The 16,524-nt window shown below is 55.3% G+C and overlaps 5 protein-coding genes across 5 annotated transcripts; 3 read left to right on the top strand and 2 right to left on the bottom strand.

Annotated features, from left to right (window-relative positions):
- Positions 1–221: 221 nt before the first annotated feature.
- On the top strand, positions 222–960 carry IWZ02DRAFT_434282 (peptidyl-prolyl cis/trans isomerase; the record flags this gene model as incomplete). The annotated part of the gene is made up of 4 exons (XM_066766349.1): positions 222–224; positions 281–687; positions 743–859; positions 948–960. The coding sequence occupies 4 exons, from the start codon at positions 222–224 to the stop codon at positions 958–960; spliced, it is 540 nt and encodes a 179-aa protein (XP_066621998.1).
- IWZ02DRAFT_302937 (uncharacterized protein) lies at positions 921–1,846 on the bottom strand. Its single transcript, XM_066763964.1, has one exon. The coding sequence runs from the start codon at positions 1,618–1,620 to the stop codon at positions 1,150–1,152; it is 471 nt and encodes a 156-aa protein (XP_066621999.1). The 5' UTR covers positions 1,621–1,846; the 3' UTR covers positions 921–1,149.
- IWZ02DRAFT_303021 (uncharacterized protein) lies at positions 1,847–3,341 on the top strand. Its single transcript, XM_066763966.1, has one exon. It carries the CDS (start codon positions 2,073–2,075, stop codon positions 3,096–3,098), a length of 1,026 nt encoding a protein of 341 aa, XP_066622000.1. The 5' UTR covers positions 1,847–2,072; the 3' UTR covers positions 3,099–3,341.
- A 2,768-nt stretch (positions 3,342–6,109) lies between these two features.
- On the bottom strand, positions 6,110–7,548 carry IWZ02DRAFT_303017 (uncharacterized protein). The gene is made up of 3 exons (XM_066763965.1): positions 7,429–7,548; positions 7,319–7,369; positions 6,110–6,972 (listed from the first exon to the last, which is right to left on the bottom strand). The coding sequence occupies exons 1-3, from the start codon at positions 7,470–7,472 to the stop codon at positions 6,399–6,401; spliced, it is 669 nt and encodes a 222-aa protein (XP_066622001.1). The 5' UTR covers positions 7,473–7,548; the 3' UTR covers positions 6,110–6,398.
- A 1,151-nt stretch (positions 7,549–8,699) lies between these two features.
- Positions 8,700–16,126, top strand: IWZ02DRAFT_303294 (uncharacterized protein). Its single transcript, XM_066763967.1, has 4 exons — positions 8,700–11,565; positions 11,613–11,792; positions 11,850–12,000; positions 12,047–16,126. The coding sequence occupies exons 1-4, from the start codon at positions 8,821–8,823 to the stop codon at positions 15,943–15,945; spliced, it is 6,975 nt and encodes a 2,324-aa protein (XP_066622002.1). The 5' UTR covers positions 8,700–8,820; the 3' UTR covers positions 15,946–16,126.
- The last annotated feature ends 398 nt before the right edge of the window (positions 16,127–16,524 follow it).

A 16,524-nucleotide genomic window follows, 5' to 3' on the forward strand; every position in this document is an offset into this window, starting at 1 on the left:
TCAGCGGCAGGCGGGCGGGAGGGAGGCTGAGAATAGGCCTGAGTCGACATCACAGACGTGGCGTGCCGTGTGATCGACAACGGGCACGGGTGGGCGCTAGTGGGGTAAACATCAATGCCGCCACTCCACCCACCCACATCCTCCGCTTCTCACGACCAGCGCGTCGGCTTCGTTCAACCCTTTGCTACATTGCTTCACGTCCCTACCAAGACTCAATCAACATGGTGCGCCATCCTGCCTTCACCATCCAACGCTGTATCCTGTGCTGACAGCCACACAGGCCGAAACTGGTTTGCCGCCGGGATGGGAAGTCCGCACCTCCAAGTCCAAGGGCCTCCCCTACTACTTCAACACAACGTCGCTCGAGTCGAGATGGGATTCGCCTGAAGGCACCGACCCAGAAAAGCTGAAGGTGTTCATGGCGTCGTATCACAGCTCCAAGGCCGACAACAGCTCGCAGGGCGGCGGCGGCGGCGGCGACGCGATTCGCGCTGCCCATCTGCTAGTTAAGCACGAGGGCAGCCGGAGACCGTCGAGCTGGCGCGAGGCCAAGATTACGCGCTCCAAGGACGAGGCAATGGAGATAATCAAGGAACATGAGCGGAGGATCAAGGCTGGCGAAACCTCCTTGGCGGAGCTGGCTGCCACCGAGTCTGATTGTAGCAGCGCGCGCAAGGGAGGCGACCTGTGAGAGTGGCCATGTTTATCAGAGATTTGTAGTTGGGCTAACTATTACGGACAGGGGCTTTTTTAAGAAGGGTGACATGCAGCGCGAGTTTGAGGACGCAGCGTTTGCGCTGCAACCCGGCGAGATTAGCGGAGTGGTGGAGACTGCGTCCGGCCTTCACCTGATCGAAAGGTGAGTGTCGCCTGGGTGGTGTTTGCCATGCGATGCACGTGGTGATGCAGCATGGATGTGTTAGTTGTTGACTCTTGTTTGTTTGCAGGTTGAATGCTTGAAGCAGAATGCCGTTCCGAGCTTGTCGAGCCACAGCCGCCACCGGGGCAAAGCAGGATATGTGGTGACAGGTGGACAAACGGAGACAGGACCGCAAGGGGCTAGAAGACGACGTCAATGGATTGACTGTTTGCGCGGTTTTCGAGAAGACCTACTCAGCTCCCGTCGACGGCTGTGGCATGCGTGCATCGTCACCAAGAATGCGCCTTGTCGGGCGGCAGGGTTCCCGTCATGTTGGCTGCAGAAGCTGCTGCCGTTGGGTCCATCCTTGTTTCATGTTCGCTTCTCTTCACTTCGCGTCGTCCGTCTTCTTTCATGTCTCGAGATTCCTCGCTTGGTCTCACCTGGCAACTCCAGACGTGCCTATTCTTTCTCTCTCCCTCTCTCTCCCTCCACTCGGCCAAGCCATGTAGCATCCGATCCGACAAATTCCGAGCCGGGTCAGCCTCATCGAGTGCGACGATGCAACGTGCACCCGTCACCCAACACCTGCTCGGCCCCTGCATCATCACACGCAAAAAAAAAAAAAAAAAAAAAAACACAAAGAAAAAAATATGCCAGATGGCTGGGGAACCGTCCTGGCTGTCGGCCCGCAAGCCCCCCATTTGCCCTTCTCGAGCTTTCTGGACTCTGCCGTCACACGTTGCCCTCCCTAGCCGCATCCGGATGCCTGCTAGACCTTGCGTCCGCTCTCCAGCATTCTGGTCCAAGACCGTTCACATCGATGATGTATATGGATGCCACTGTGACGCCGCTCTGTCCATGTTATTCTTTGAATGTCGGCCCTCTGATCAGATGCCGTGTACGGTGCTAGGCACATATTTGTATGCCTGGCCCTGCCCCGCAACTCACGGTCCTTCTTCCCCCCCCCCCCCCCCCACTGCAGGGACTCGACTGCCGCTACCCTACATCCTGATTCCGATTCTATTTATCCCTCCACACCCATCCCGCAATTCTTCAATTCATCGTTTCCACCCAGCTGGCTTCAGAGACTCGACAGTCGATTGTTTCGGTCTTGATTCATTTGCGCGTGGGCCGGTGACAATACTGCTTGACCTAGACTTGAAGTCCGATTCCTTTCCTTTGTATCTTTGAGACCAATTCTTTTTCCAAAATGGCCATCACCGCCCCGGCAAAGACATCCTACTTTACCGCTACCGGCGGCTCACCGCCTCGTCACCAATTTCGCCGGCCATCGTTCAAAAAAACCCACGTCAGCAGCGGACCCGGCGTCTCTGCTCCTCGCACGCACTGTCCCAAAGACGTCGACGCCTTCAGCTACGACCCGAAGCATCTTCAGCGATGGATGATGCCAAAGCATCTTTGGGAGCAGCTGCCACAGCAGTTGACTTCTCCCCTCACCAGCGTCCAACATGCGGGTGCTGCCGTTCAGACTGGACTAGAACGAATTGAAGAGATCCGGACGACGTTGCTTGACAAGCTCCTCGACCTGGACCAAAATCCCCAAGCACCGTCAATTGAGCAAGTAGCTCAAGTCATCAAGGGAGCAGACCCTGAGGAGAGCAAGCGTGCTCGTGCGCGTCACGACTCGGTAGCCTCTCCACTCTCAACACCGCCCTTGTCTCCAGACGGGCCTCGCCGTGCCAACGAGGCAGACACGCCATTAGACTCGGACATCAACACGCCTCTGACGCTTCCCACGCAAATGCACCCTATTGCCATTCCGCACGCGACCAAACTGCCCGAGAGCGCGCTGCCGGCCGCCGCGGCGCGTCTCCGCACCATGTCACTGTCCGACGGCTTCATCGACGACACGCCGTGCTCGCCAATCGCAGGCCCGCAGTCCATGCCGGCGGTGACGACGCCCTCGTCGCCCCCGCTCGCCCTGCACCCGTCGTACCCCGTCGCGCCGCCCTGCCACCTGCACGAAAAGTACTACGCGGCGGAGCTGCTGGAGCTGCGGTGCGTCAGCCTGGTCCGCCTGCGCCACTCGTCGCGCCGCGTCGACGTCGAGTGGACCGAGTTCAGGCAGCGCGGCGGCACGGACGCGGACGTCGTGCGCCAGTTTGAGGCCTGGTGGGCGGATCGCAAGCGCGACATCATTGCGCTCGAGGACGAGGTCCTCCTGGCTGAGAAGACGGGCCCCCCGCTCGGTGCTGGCGCTGATGGGGTGGTCTAGACTGTTCGTCTGTCGAGAGATCGAAGCATCGTGTCGATGGGGAGGCATTGAGGTCGTTGGTCGACGTCGACGCACCCGAGAGTAGCGCCATCGAGCAGGCATAGTGTCCTTCTCGAGCGCCAGAGCCGTCGTGGCTAGCGCTGCGTTCCTGGAACCAATTGGCGAGGTCTCTTTCTGGTATACGATCGGCGACGACGATGACGACGGCAGAGCATCAAAGAATGCGGAAAAACGCACATCAAAAATGGAAATAGAATGAAACAGTTGCAAGCGAAACACGGTGTTGGAAGCACCTATGCTGGGCGGACTACAACCTACCTATCTATCCATTTGCACCCTTGACGACGATAACCAGCGATACCACTTCTCACACACATTATATTTGTACATTCTTCAACAACCCTACTTCCTAACTACCTACTTTCACCACCATCCCCGCTCTGGAGCGCCTTACTACTCAATTCAACTCAACTCCATCCAATCCAATTCAATACAAAAATTTCAAACCTCCCAATTCCGTCTTCTGTCCACTGTCTTCGCTCTCTTGGACATGTCGTAAGTTTCCCCCGCACTGCCTGCCTGCCTGCCCGCCATCGCCCCTTCCGTCGCCCCGCCACAATCTGGGTCGCGGCGGCGTTGCTCCCGCGCTGCCTAGCGCGTCCGTAGCCCACATTACCAGACCAGTCCAGACCAGAACACACTACCTCCAGAGTAGGTCTGAGGTACCTAGGTACCTAGGTTCTCTTTAGGACTGGCGGCGGCGTATTGTCGTGCTAAGGGTGCGGTGCGGTGCGGTGCGGGGCTGAGTGCTCGGCTGCGCTTGCTTGCTTGCTTGCTTGCTTGCTTGCTTGCTTGCTTGCTTCCGTCTGTGGGTGTGGATGTGGACGTGGATGTGGGTTGATTGCTGCTCTGCTCCCCTTGTTGTGTAGGGAGAGCGTGCGCGATGGGCGAGTCGTGTCGTGTCGAGTTGACTGAACGCCGATTTGCCTCCTCGGTTATCTTTCTCGACTGCTGTACTGCAGGGTTGGCGATCTGGGATGGGATCATGAGGTGAAAGTCAAGCAGACAGACCAGAGCAGAGTAAGAGCAGCGTCGACTTCCTCTCCTGTCAGGCACTGGATGGGCTGCATCCACCTGATACCTCATCCATCTGTCCATGCTCCCTGCCAACCAACCAACCAAGCACCTTCCCTCCAGTCGCTATTCCATTCCCTCACCTCACTCATCAGCTCCTCCCCATCTCGATCGATCCACCCACCTACCTTACCTTGTGGCTCATCGCAACGCCCGTGGATGCAACGCCGACCCCGACGCCACGCGAGCGAGCGAACCATGGCATCAAACAACAGAAGCAGCGTTGGGAAGCGACTCGTGTCGAGTTTCCTAAGACCGCGTGGCGTCGATCGCTCGCTCGCTCGCTCGCTTCTTTGTTCTGCCTCCCTAGCGTTCCATGCATCTCGCATCGCAGCGTCTTGGGCGGGCAGGGAAGGGCAGGGCAGGGCAATGGAAGGGAGGGAGTCAAAGAATCTGAAGTCCGCACGAATGTTGCTGTGGGTGGGTGGATGCATATTTGGTTGGTGTGATGTGTTGGATGAGCCATTGATGCTTCGTTGCACTTTTCTTTCTTTCTTTCTTTCTTTCTTTCTTCCTTCTTTTGGGGTATTCTGATTAGATAGGTACCTGTTGGATGTCTCTGTGCATACATATTCTACTCTCCTTTTCTTCTGCTTCTCCTTGCCCGGTCGCTGGCTGGCTGGCTGGCTGGCTGTCTTCACTTCTTGAGTCTTTGGGTATGCTTTTGATCTCTCTTTCTAGTAGGTGATGGACGTTTCATGTCGCGCGCGTGTTAGGAACATAGAAAATATTCTTCTTCTTCTTTTCCCTCGTTCTCTCTTTTCTTTTCAGGGATCTACATGTGATTTGGGGCTTAGGATTTGGCGTGTTTGACATGTAGCTCTATTTCGTGCGAGTACTTGGCGATCAATGATGACACTGTCAGACGCCATTCAAAAATATGAACAAACACAAAAAAAAAAAAAAAAAGGAATGACTTGATCCAACCGTGTTTCCCATTCCTGAATCGCGCACGAAGAAAGCAGCACACGTCAAAAATCAAAAACACAGCACTCGTGAACTTTCCTGCCCGCAAAATCTACAATGCCTCGTGCGGCGACAGCGCGCACACTCTGCTTTTGATATGTGGCGCCACGCCGCTGGGCGGTGTGTCGCGGGAGGATTACCTACCCGACTGACTATACGCATGTAGGATGAGATGGATGGCACTTTACCTCCCGCTCGTCCATCCATCCTGTCAACGTCAGTCCTGTCATTGTCAAGAGGAGCGGGCGACAGGGACGGGACGAGACGCGCAGGAATCGACGGCCTTGACAGCAGCGTGACGACGGGAGGAGGATTTCGTATGTATTTGGGCACGGTAGGTTCCTTGATTCAAGGACAGCAGTTGGCTGCGGGGGTACGTCGTAGGGCTCGAGCCGAAAGGGACGGAAAGATTTCATGTAATTTTTCATGGCGCTTCCTGGCTTCGTGGGCTAATGTAGGGCTGGCAGGGAGCTGTCGTTGGCATGGTTGCACCACGCGAAGGTTTGGTTGTTTGCCACATTGGCTGCTGCGCCCAGGGAGCTGGTGTTTCTTTTGGTTTTGTTTGATATTGACTGTAGCATTGTTTTCTGGGAAGGGGGAAGGGGTAGGAAGTGTTGGATAGACGTTGACGTTGAGATTGTGTGGCGGTGCGGTGCGGTGCGTGGATGCGGCACGAGGTGTGAGTGACTCATGGTTGTACATACAGCACGGCAGCGGTATCCCATCATCTGTTTCTGACTCGTCCACCAGACGCCTTAGTCTCTGCTGCCTGACCACTTTCATCCATCGTCTGACAATGGACAACAACAGCACAAACGAAAAATGTTTCTCTTGCGTCTTGCGAAGCTGTGCGCTGTAGCCCCTGACCCTTGGACGAAGAAAAGGTGCTCATTCTTGGACGCGGGGCATAGTCAGCCGTGAAACCTTACCTTACCGCGCCCTCCCATGCCTTCACGCGCGGCCGTTACACGCGGCTTCCCGGTCCACCACCTTACTCATTCAATGGTTCGTCGGCTGGCTTTTGAGGCTCCTTGCTCCCTCCCTCCGCCCCGCCTCTCCCGGCAGCGGGCGGCGGGCCGTCCGGGGGCTATCGCTGTTGCGCGCCGTCGTTCGCCTCTTTTGCTAATTTTGGGTACATGGAGGACAATCGTTGCATGTGATGGTGATGGTCTCTTGGTCGGTTGGAAGGCTAGGTAGCATTTAGGAAGGCTTCATCTTGCCGTCTCCCTTTCGTCCCTGATCAACGGTCAAGATGCTGACGGGTCGGTACTCCGCTGCGCGCGCCTCGCGCACCCAGGGCGCATCTGCTGCTTCCAGCTTGCTCTGGGCGTACTCGACGAGGGGCGCGGCGCCCGGTGCACCTGCTTTGATGCCAACGACACCGACGCGCGGCAGGCCCAGGGCGGCGGCCAGCTGTGGCTCGACGGTGGGATTCAGCGGGACGATGCGCGTGGCTTGGGAGGGTGGCAGAGAGCAAGATGCGGCGGCAGAGAGGAGGGGCAGATGAGAGACCACTGGCGACGAAGGGCTTTGCGAGGTAATGATGAGCGGCATGGTGGGCAGAGCATTGGCGCCCTTGTTTTCGACCAAGCGCTCGAGATGGCGCGTGGTGCTGTTGATGCCTACGGTGATGTGGTTGGCAATGGCAGACGCCGGTGGAGGTGGCGGCGGCGGCGGGTCAGATTGCGTCTGGCGCCTCTTGCGCTTCTTGTCGCGTTTGCCTCTGGACGGTGTAATGTGATCGGCGCGGTAGCGGGCGATGGGCGACAGCAAGCTGCGCAGTCAGCAACATGTCCATGCAAAACGAAATGTCAACGACACATTAGGATGTGTTGGTAGATATGATGCCCTCTGGGTCCAGTTGCGCCGCGAGCGACAGCTCTCTAGACGCAACTGTGGTTATGGACGACAGTTCCCTTGGCGTGACTGCGGTACTGATGAATGTTCCCTGGATGTAGCAGCAGCGCCAGAAGGCCTCATCTCTAGAGGTCGTCGAAGTGTGGCGGCTGGGGGGCTGGGACAGGCTGCCGGGGTGTTCCTTTTGTGCTTCAAAACAGGGGCTGTGACACACCCGCAACCTGAAAAAGAGCTCATGGACCAATGAGAGGATCAAGACGTACCTCAGCAGCATTTCGAGCATGATATCATGGTCGGCTGGAGGAACAATGGGCCTAGGAATGTGGCCCAATCAGTCGCAGTCGCCGAACTGGAGACGAGGATGAGGACGAACCACTTTGTCGCAGTGTAGGGTGAATCGACCTTGTGAAGAACCATGGCGCAGGTGTGGTGTTTGCAGTCTGGTGGTAGTCGATGGTGGACGGGAGGTGGTGTTTTGTGACGTCGTTGATGCATGGGCGGGCGCTGCGGCGCCAAACCGAAAAGCAGCACTGATTGATTTCCTTCCCCCGCGGCCAGCGGAAGACGCGTTCAACACAACCACGGCTCGTCGACGCCAGACGTTCGACAAACACCCACAACCAACTTGCTCAATCTGCCCTGTCTACCGCTGCTGCTGCTTTTGCTGCTGCTTTTGCTGCCATTAGCCTCTCGTCCCCGCCGCCAGCACCTTCGCGCCCCGTCTCCGCGAATCCGCCCAAATCCAATTGCAGGCAACCGTGCGTACTGTTCCCTGTCAGAGCTTCACGTACGCCCGCCCGCCTCTCAACCTCTGTTCCCCATCACCACCCCTTTATTGCTGCTGCTGCTGCCGCGCCTGCTGCTCGTCCTCGTTGTCCCCTGCTGATCCCGCAGCGGTAGGTCCATCATGTTATGGATTCTCCCAGCCTAAGGCAAACCCCTCCGCCAGCGACCCTGGAGTCTACACAAGAGCGCCGCGACTCTATGGAAGACACAAACTCCTCCCCCGGTAGATTCAAGCGACCCCGCCTGGACAGCGGCAGCCGTGCAGTCCGGAAAATGTCGGCCAGCATCGAAGGCGACGAAGAAGTCGCAAGGCTGGACCACCAAGTCGCCGCCGCGCCCACTACCCCCAACAACGGCGACAACGACGGCGGCGTCGAGCAAACCACTGCCAACGGCGCCCACGCTTCCCACACCCCAAGCCGCATGACAATCAACGTCCGCACCCCGCAGCAATCCACCCCTCCCAACGATTGCGCACCTTCCTCCCACCCCGCCGCATCTGCATCCTTGGACGAGGCTATGGACGCCGACCACGACACCGATTCGAGCGGCACTCTTCTCTCCTCGCCCATCCAACCCTCTCCCAAGACTAAACCCGAATCGCCCTTTACCACCGCCGTCCCCCGCGACTCTCCTGCCTCTTCTGCACACTCGCCTCCCGTCGTCGAGATTGAGGTCGATGACGACGAAGATATAGAGGACCACCAGGACAATGTCATTGAGATTCCTGATGATGACGAAGACGACATGGTGACGGAAAATGTCTTTGACTCATTTCCTTGGGCGCGTGAACACGGTCGTGAAGCCGCCATTGCTGGCATCTCCAGAGCCCTGGCCAAGCCATGTAAGTCCTTGAGATCAAGGCCCGATGGGCAAATGCTGATTTTTTTTCTCTGCAGTGCAAAACCCGAGCAATGAGGGCGAGTTGACGCTGATCACGAAATGGCTTCGTGAAGTCGCCACAAAGGTTAAGCGCGAGATGGTGAGTCCTCAAGCTGCTTACCTCGAGGAGGCCACTTCGTGGGAGTGTATCGGCAAAATGTTCAAGTGCATTCTCAACCGACAAGTCCCCTACGCCGAGTCGTTCCATCTCGACAACGAACAAGTGGAAGAGGTGGCTCTGTCTCACTTGTGGAAGGCTTACAGCACATGTGTCGCCCAAATAATAGACGTCGAACTGGCGTACTTGCGGCAAACTGGTTCCTCTTTCAACAAAACCTCTCTCCTCGTGTCGCCCATCCACATGAGGAATCTGGCCAACTTCTTCAAGTGCTCGGAAGATGTCCCGTTCTGGATTTTGGTTAAGAACATCTTGGACGGAGACATCCCGGGCTTTTCCGGGACTGTTCTCAAGACTTTCGTCAAGGAACTCGAAAAGTTTGAGAATCTTGTTGGCCTTGTGAAGATTGGACTCTCCAACAACTACCTGCGCGCTGCTGCAAGTGAAAGCTTGCGACTTATCCAGAATCTCGTCCTCGCATCACGCCCGATCCCATGGCAAAGACTGCGCCTGGACCCTCGCTGGATGGCAAGCTCGTTGTACCTCTTGTTTACCGAGTTGGACTGCGAAATCAGGGCTTCCCTCAAAGCCCCCGTTGAGCTGTGCAACGAGCTCGTCCTCACTGCCCGCGAGCTCTTGTTCCGGCTCGCGGAGCTGGACCATGAACAGGCTCGAGAGCATGCTGAGGAAATTCTGGGTACCACCTCGGCACAAAACCCGCAGGCGTCTAAGCCGGTCGTGCTTGCCGAATGTTGGTTCCTGAAGACCCTGAAGGAGTACATTTTGAAAAGTCACATGAATCATCGAATCTGGGCGGTCGAGACCATGAGCCAGCGCTTTGTCACTCTGTGGACCGGAAATCCCAAGGATCAGGAGGGAACCAGACTGCTCGATCTCTTTTGCGAATTTCTGTTGGAAATTGACGTCATAAGCTACATTATTGGAATCGACTCTCATCCACAGCTGGTGTCCCGCTCCGGCAACATTATTGGCTTTCTCGCCGTCAACCATCATTATGGTCATGACCAGACCGATGCCCTCTGGAGTTCCATAACGCAGAATCAGGACCCGCGAATGGTGGAAGCTCTGATCGAAGTGCTCGCGTATTTGGCCAATTTGATGGATCTTGAAGAGGTTGTCTACATTTGCTCCAAACTCCGCACGCTGCCCGTGGCGAGCTTCACCGGGTCCTTCCTAGAGCTGTTCCGCAAGGCTTGCAACTGTGTCATCCAGAAAGCGCTTCAACTCCATTCTCCTTGGTTTACGGGAGGCGAAGTGATGCGCCAAGAGTCCGTGGAGCTTTTGATTCACGTTGCTCAAGAGAGCTTCCCCAACGAGCATTCGACTCCTGTGACCGACAATCTGCATAGGATCGCTCTTCAAGAATTTTCCAACATGACGAGGCCAGAAATGATAACTGCTGAGGACAGGCACACTATCTACGCAACTTGTGCAGAATCCATTGAGGACAAGACTTCCCAAGCGGCCGCCAGCGCGCAAATCATCTCAACGCTCCTCTCGACCTCGCCAGATGATGCATCTTTCTTGCATGAACTTGGACTACCCGAGCAAGTTGCCAACGAGCTTTGCGTATTCGTCGAGTCTCAACCGCCCACACCGTCCGAGTATTTGACCCACGCACTGGGAGCCCGTTTGACCCTCTTGTTCAACCTCATTAGCATCAACCCAGACTGTCTTCCGGTCGAGCTGCAAGAAGAAACGTGGGAGCACCTGGTTGGCAAAAATGCAATCAGCCAGCAAGCTCGCGATATTGCGTGGCACCAATTGTCACAAATGGTCAAGTCTCAGGTTTCTGCAAACTCATTTCTATCCCGCTGCGCTGCGGACTTGCTGCCAAAGGTGGAGCCAGAGTATTACACGCCAGGGCTGTTCGACTTTCTCCGCCAACTAATTGACCATCAACGGCGAATCTCTGGCGCCGGAGAGATTTCTTCCCAAGGCATTGTCGAGCCAGTGGGTGTCGAGCTGCTTTGGCGCATTCTACTCAAGGCCCCGAACGGAACCATTGAACAAACGACGGCCGATTTCCTCTCTGCCTTATACCTTGACGTCCGGACCTTGAAGAGCTACACTACGGAGCATCCAAACGCCATTTTGAATACTCACACTGCGCTTGTTGAACGCTGTATTGGTCAGCTTGTTAAGGCGTACTCGAGCGCCAAGGCCAGCGAGGTCAAAATGACTGACGTCAGTGATGTGGAAGATGAAGACGAGCGCCATTTCCAGCGGACGCTCTTGTTCATGACTCTATTGATTCACGGAGCCAGGAGACGGGTTGATTTGCAAATCTCGTCCCCGCGTCTGCGAAAGCCCTCTCTTCCTTCTTCGTGTGAAGGTTCGACAGGAGAGCCAATGGACATCAAATTCCAGGCCTTTGGAGGGGACCGCACCGAAGTCAAGACTGTCACGGTGAAGAATGGGGAAACCTACTCGTGGCTTGTTGACCGCCTCTGCGAGTGGACTGGTTTCCCCGAGGTCCTCATCATTCACTGTGGGCAAAGGATCAATCAAAAAGAGTCTAACGATTGTAGGCTTGAAGATATGGGACTGGACAAGGGCCTCATCCTGGTCAAGCAAGTTGGAGAAGCAGAGCCAACCACCTACAGCACCGGATCCATCACGACTGTGGAAAAGGAAATCCTCAAAAATTACGACACCATTTACGACTTTTTGGACGGCGGTGATGATTCCTTTAGTCATGCTGTAGGTTGCTCCTGATCCAGCTCGGTGCATTCCTAACACTGTGGTAGACTTTTGAGTTTCTGCGGCTGCTTCCACCCCATGGCAAATCGCTTGCCTTGACCTATGGTGGCAGGAGCACCGAAAACATTGATGAACTCGCTTCCTTGGCATTCCAGCCGGGCAAGACTTTCAAGGCGAGGATATCCATCCTGGCTTTGATGAAAGATTTCCAAACCCATCTCAAAGCCGTACGACCTAAAGCTCCCAGACCTCAACGTCTTGAGACACATGTTGACGATACTCAGGGACCTGTGAATGTTCACTTAATCAGCCACTCCGTTCAGCTTCTCAGCGCTGCTATTCTCCAAGAGGAGCTGATTGACGGCAAACTTTCTGGCCCACACGACCTATCCCTGGCTTTCATGACGTTGGAGACCTTCAATGACTTGTTGAAGGGTAAGTTGACTTCTTTCTTGGTCTAGCAAGATGCTGACATTTCCAGAACGAGTCGAGCCTGATGTCTCGTCCTCCTACTTTAAAGACGGAGCACGTTTGGTGGAGCGCCTCGTCTCCTTCTTGCAGTCATCCTTGCGCACGCCTGCCCACTCGCACTTGACCTGTCAGTGCTACAAGGCGATCTTGGAGGCGGCGCAGCACAGCCGCGACGTTTGGTCTGCCTTCACCGGTCGCTCTGATCTCAAGGACATGCACTCGACCCTTTTGCTCTCATTTCCCCAAGAAGGTGCGCGAAAAGACATTGCGCAAACCATTGAGAACAACTGCATACACGTTGCAGAGAAGGCGAGGTTTAGCGCGGAAGAGGTCATTTCGTTCTACTGGAGTGTCCTGTCCGAGCTGCTTCCACAAGCAGAAAATTGTGCCAGCACTGCCAGAGAATTTTTCGAGATTACCACCAAGACGTTCCGTCGATATGACGAGCATCAGCGTAACGAGGCAGCGCTTAGAGGCTACATTTCTACATGGAGCGACCTGATGCTCGGTCACTCTCACGAGCCATTTGTCGGTCGCTACGACGCGGACATTATCGTTTTAGGCTTCACCCAGCTGCTCCGCACCGCCATGCAGTCGCTAAAGTCGTTCAAGAAGCCTCTCGCCATTGACGACCTGGCTGTCAAGGTCTTTACCAAGTTCTTGTTCCCGATGACCTCGGAGCAGACCGATCCGGGCACTCTGCCTGTCCTCGATACTGCGACGCGCCATGAGCTCTACGAGCTTGTGATTGCGCTGTGCGAGGACTCGTCCGTCTGCCGAAAAATCATTGATCTCAACAGCCGCATGCTTGCAATGAGCGGAGAGCTGCCTGAAGAAGACATTTACGGCAGCAGCGGGGCCAGAGAACTCCGATCAGAAACAGGCTATGTTGGACTTGACAACCCCCAGGCCCTGTGCTACATGAATTCTCTCATGACTCAGCTGTTTATGGACCTCGAGTTCCGCAAATTCATCTTCGAGGCCGAAGGCTCTGGCGAAGACGGCTTGCTGAAGTCCATGAAGGAGCTGTTTGCAAAAATGCAGAGCAGCTATGGCCGATCAGTCGATATTCGATCGTTTGCCCTCTGCGTCAGGGGAACCGACAAGAAGCCCATCAACGTCACGATTCAAATGGACACCGAAGAGTTTTTCCGCCTGCTCATGGACCAGCTCGAAAGCCAACTAGCCACTAGTGAGGACAAGCAGCGTCTGAAGAACTTTTACGGTGGTCGTTCTGTCAACCAGATCAAGTCAAGGGACTGCCAACACGTGTCCGAGACGACCGAGACGCTTTTCAATCTGCCGCTCGAGGTTAAGGGCAAGGAAACGCTGGAGGAGAGTTTGCGCGCCTACGTCCAGGGCGAAAGTCTCGATGGCGAAAACAAATACAAGTGCGAGCCATGTGGCGGCCGTCTTGTCAATGCAATCAAGCGCACCTGCCTACAAAGCGTGCCCGACAACCTCATCGTGCACCTCAAGCGGTTCGACTTTGATCCATTTACCCTGAGCCGGAGCAAGATTAACGACTATTTCCACTTCCCGTCACGCGTCAACATGAGCCCTTACAAGGTCGAGTACCTGAGTGACCCAGAGTCTCCGATTGAGGATGACTGGTTCGAGCTGGTTGGCATCGTGGTCCACGCTGGCGGAGTCGAGCAGGGACACTACTGGTCCTACAGCCGAGTGCGTCCTACCACAGAGATGCCCGGCAGATGGATCAAGTTCAACGACGACACCGTCACGGAGCAGGATATGAACAAGGTCGACATGGAGTGCTACGGCGGCTCTGCCCGTCACACTTCTGCTTACATGTTGCTCTACCAGCGAGCCTCTGCTGTAGCGCACGGCGCATCCGACGTCCTCCGCGCCCCACAGTCATTAAACCCCGTCGCAGAAGTGCCCGCGGAGCTCGAAGACGAAATTGAAAAGGATAATGAGCGACAGATCCGGGAGTACTGCATGTTTGACCGCGCTCACTGCTTCTTCCTTCGCCGACTGGTCATGCAATTGCCATCGCTCAACCACGGCGTCTGCTCTGAAAAACACGAGCTGGAAAGCTGTGTACTGGGCATGGCATTGGAGCATATCTACCTTGTGACGGGGCGCTCAGGCGACGTTGAAGAGCTTGGAAGAGTCCTCGATGACATCAACCGCGTCACAGGCTCATATTGCATTTGCAAGAAGTTCATTCTGGACTGGATTTCGTCGCACAAGAGTGCGCTGCCCGACTGGCTCATCTACTCGTACATTGTCGATGGAAACAATCCCGTTAGTACCAGGATTGCCAATTTCCTCTTAGAGATGCTCAAGAGCATTCGCAAAACGTACGCCCCCGAGTACGGCGTCGACGTGCTGAATCCAGAGCTCAAGCAAGTTTACGATGCGCCGAAGGATGGAGTCTTGCCGAATTTCTTGAGAAGACTCTTTTTCATGGTCTATGACCTTGGCTGGGTTCCCGCCAACGGTCTGGAGCTTTACCAGCGTCCCTGGGACACCTACTTTACGCTCTTGAGAGCCATCTGGATGTTGGGCCCGCATGAGAGAGCCATGATGCTGCACCAGGGCTTTTTCAAGATGGCCATGGATATTGCTACAGTCGACAGCAACTCTGAACCCACGACGCCGTATGCGGAAATCCGCAAAGCGTTTATGAGCAAGAAGGCCAAGCCAGAAATGTTCTCTTTCAACCACTTCGTCGCGTCCATGGTTTGCAACGTCGACCTCCGGCCCGTTGCTTGCAAGAGCGATGACGAGAGATTCAAGGCTGCTAGTGCTAGTGAAGACTCCTCAAAACTTCCTTTGACCGAAGAAGAGGCGGACCTCTTTTATCTCTGGCATCCCAGGGACCAGTGCTACATTGTCCTTAATAAGCTTTTGGAGAATGCATCAGTGCCAAGTTGCGGTCCTTGCGGAGACATCGTTATGGCCATTACGAGTATCGAGAACCAGGAGATTACGAACAGGACCTTTTCAACTCTCTTTGAAGGCATCGAGGTTATGCCAGCTACATCCGCGCAACCCTTTATCCAAACAGTGGCCTATTTTGTGTGGGGCGCGCCATCTCCCGCCTGGGCGAGGAAGGCACTCGCCTGGCTTATCAAATCTATCGACCAGGAGAAGATGGTGGTTGCGGACACTTACATCTGGGCACTCAATAATCTGTGGAGCCTTGTTCCGAAAGCGAGATGGGGAGAGGAGATGCCTTCGTTCTTTCAAGGCGAAATTCTCGATCTTGCCCACGTGTGGGCGCCTGCTCTTCTATCGCACGAGGACCGCGACATTCAGAGCCAAGCGACCAAGGCAGTCCGCAACTGGGTCCTTGGAAACGGACCCTGCCAGCCTGGCACTTTCGACACTCCAGACCCGTCCGGAGGCCTTGCGAGCAAGCGCATCAACGCCGTGCGAGAGCTGACACGCGCTGGCTTTGAGCGGATCATCGTGCTGCACAAGGAAGCCGAAGTGTCGCGCGTTTCGGTCGAGGGTCTTTACCTGATGATGCTGGATTGCAGCCGTTTCCTGCAGGCGCTGCGTCTTGATCTGCCAGAAATGTATGGCGATGACGTCGAGACGGAGGAGCTGGTGCGCATGTGCGACATCAGCGACCAGTACGTCAGATCGTGGCCAGAGAGTGACGAATATGAGTCGAGTAAGTATGCCCGCTATCACCGTCACAACAGGGGTCGTCCGCTCCTTCCTGTTCCGTCTCCCGTGCCCGACCCGTACGATGAGAAAAATGGGTATATTAAGGGCGTCGACGGAGATGAAGAAGAGGATGAAATGATTTACACTTCCGAAACTATTCACGACTCGCGGACGGGAGACATCGACAATCTCAGTTTGCTAACGACACGCGCCACAGTCTCGGGCGATGACGACTTGGACTACGCGGAAGAAGTCGAGGGCGTGTAACGGCTTCGACGCTCGATGCTCTTCTTCCTTACGACGACACCTTCACACGACGGACGATGCTCTACGACTTGACCGATGAGCAGCACGACATCGACAAAAGGAAAAGACTAATGACGCTTGGCACACTCTCCCAAAAGATTTCTCACTCAAAACTTGATAGAGCCTGGCCTCCTGCCCTTCTTCATCAGCGTGGCTCATTGGAGGACGAGGCGAAGGGCGAACTTTGTTCTTCTTTTGCTTTTTCTTTTTGCTCTCTTCGTCTTCTTCTTCTTCTTCTTCTTTGTCATTATCTTGATTCACACGGAGCGTCCACGTGGTTATGGTGGGCCAGTGGTGTATCGTGTGTGGTGTCTTGGTTGCTGCTACTGCTGCTTCGGCCGCGTGCCACCGTCAGTCAGCATGATGACCGACCACATTGCCAAAAACTCTCCCACCACACCACCAGAAGAGCAAGACTTCCTCTTTCCCTTTTTTTTTTTTTTTTTTTTCCTTTCATCTTGTTGACTGGTCTGGGGATTGATAGATTGATTCATTCAGTCAGTCGGACGAACTGACTGACTGACTGACGGAAGGATGGAC

The sequence above is a fragment of the Phyllosticta citriasiana genome, assembly GCF_038021145.1.
Source record: "Phyllosticta citriasiana strain CBS 120426 chromosome Unknown IWZ02scaffold_8, whole genome shotgun sequence".
NCBI lineage: Eukaryota > Fungi > Ascomycota > Dothideomycetes > Botryosphaeriales > Phyllostictaceae > Phyllosticta > Phyllosticta citriasiana.

Bases quoted from the DNA above. Each gene is read 5' to 3' on its own strand.
- IWZ02DRAFT_302937 (XM_066763964.1), bottom strand. From the start codon at position 1,620: ATGCGGCTAGGGAGGGCAACGTGTGACGGCAGAGTCCAGAAAGCTCGA.
- IWZ02DRAFT_303021 (XM_066763966.1), top strand. From the start codon at position 2,073: ATGGCCATCACCGCCCCGGCAAAGACATCCTACTTTACCGCTACCGGC.
- IWZ02DRAFT_303017 (XM_066763965.1), bottom strand. From the start codon at position 7,472: ATGGTTCTTCACAAGGTCGATTCACCCTACACTGCGACAAAGTG. The intron at 7,370-7,428 runs GTTCGTCCTCAT...CCACATTCCTAG, and splicing joins CCCTACACTGCGACAAAGTG to GCCCATTGTTCCTCCAGCCG. The intron at 6,973-7,318 runs GTACGTCTTGAT...CTGACTGCGCAG, and splicing joins ATGCTCGAAATGCTGCTGAG to CTTGCTGTCGCCCATCGCCC.
- IWZ02DRAFT_303294 (XM_066763967.1), top strand. From the start codon at position 8,821: ATGGTGAGTCCTCAAGCTGCTTACCTCGAGGAGGCCACTTCGTGGGAG. The intron at 11,566-11,612 runs GTAGGTTGCTCC...ACACTGTGGTAG, and splicing joins ATGATTCCTTTAGTCATGCT to ACTTTTGAGTTTCTGCGGCT. The intron at 11,793-11,849 runs GTACGACCTAAA...GACGATACTCAG, and splicing joins TCCAAACCCATCTCAAAGCC to GGACCTGTGAATGTTCACTT.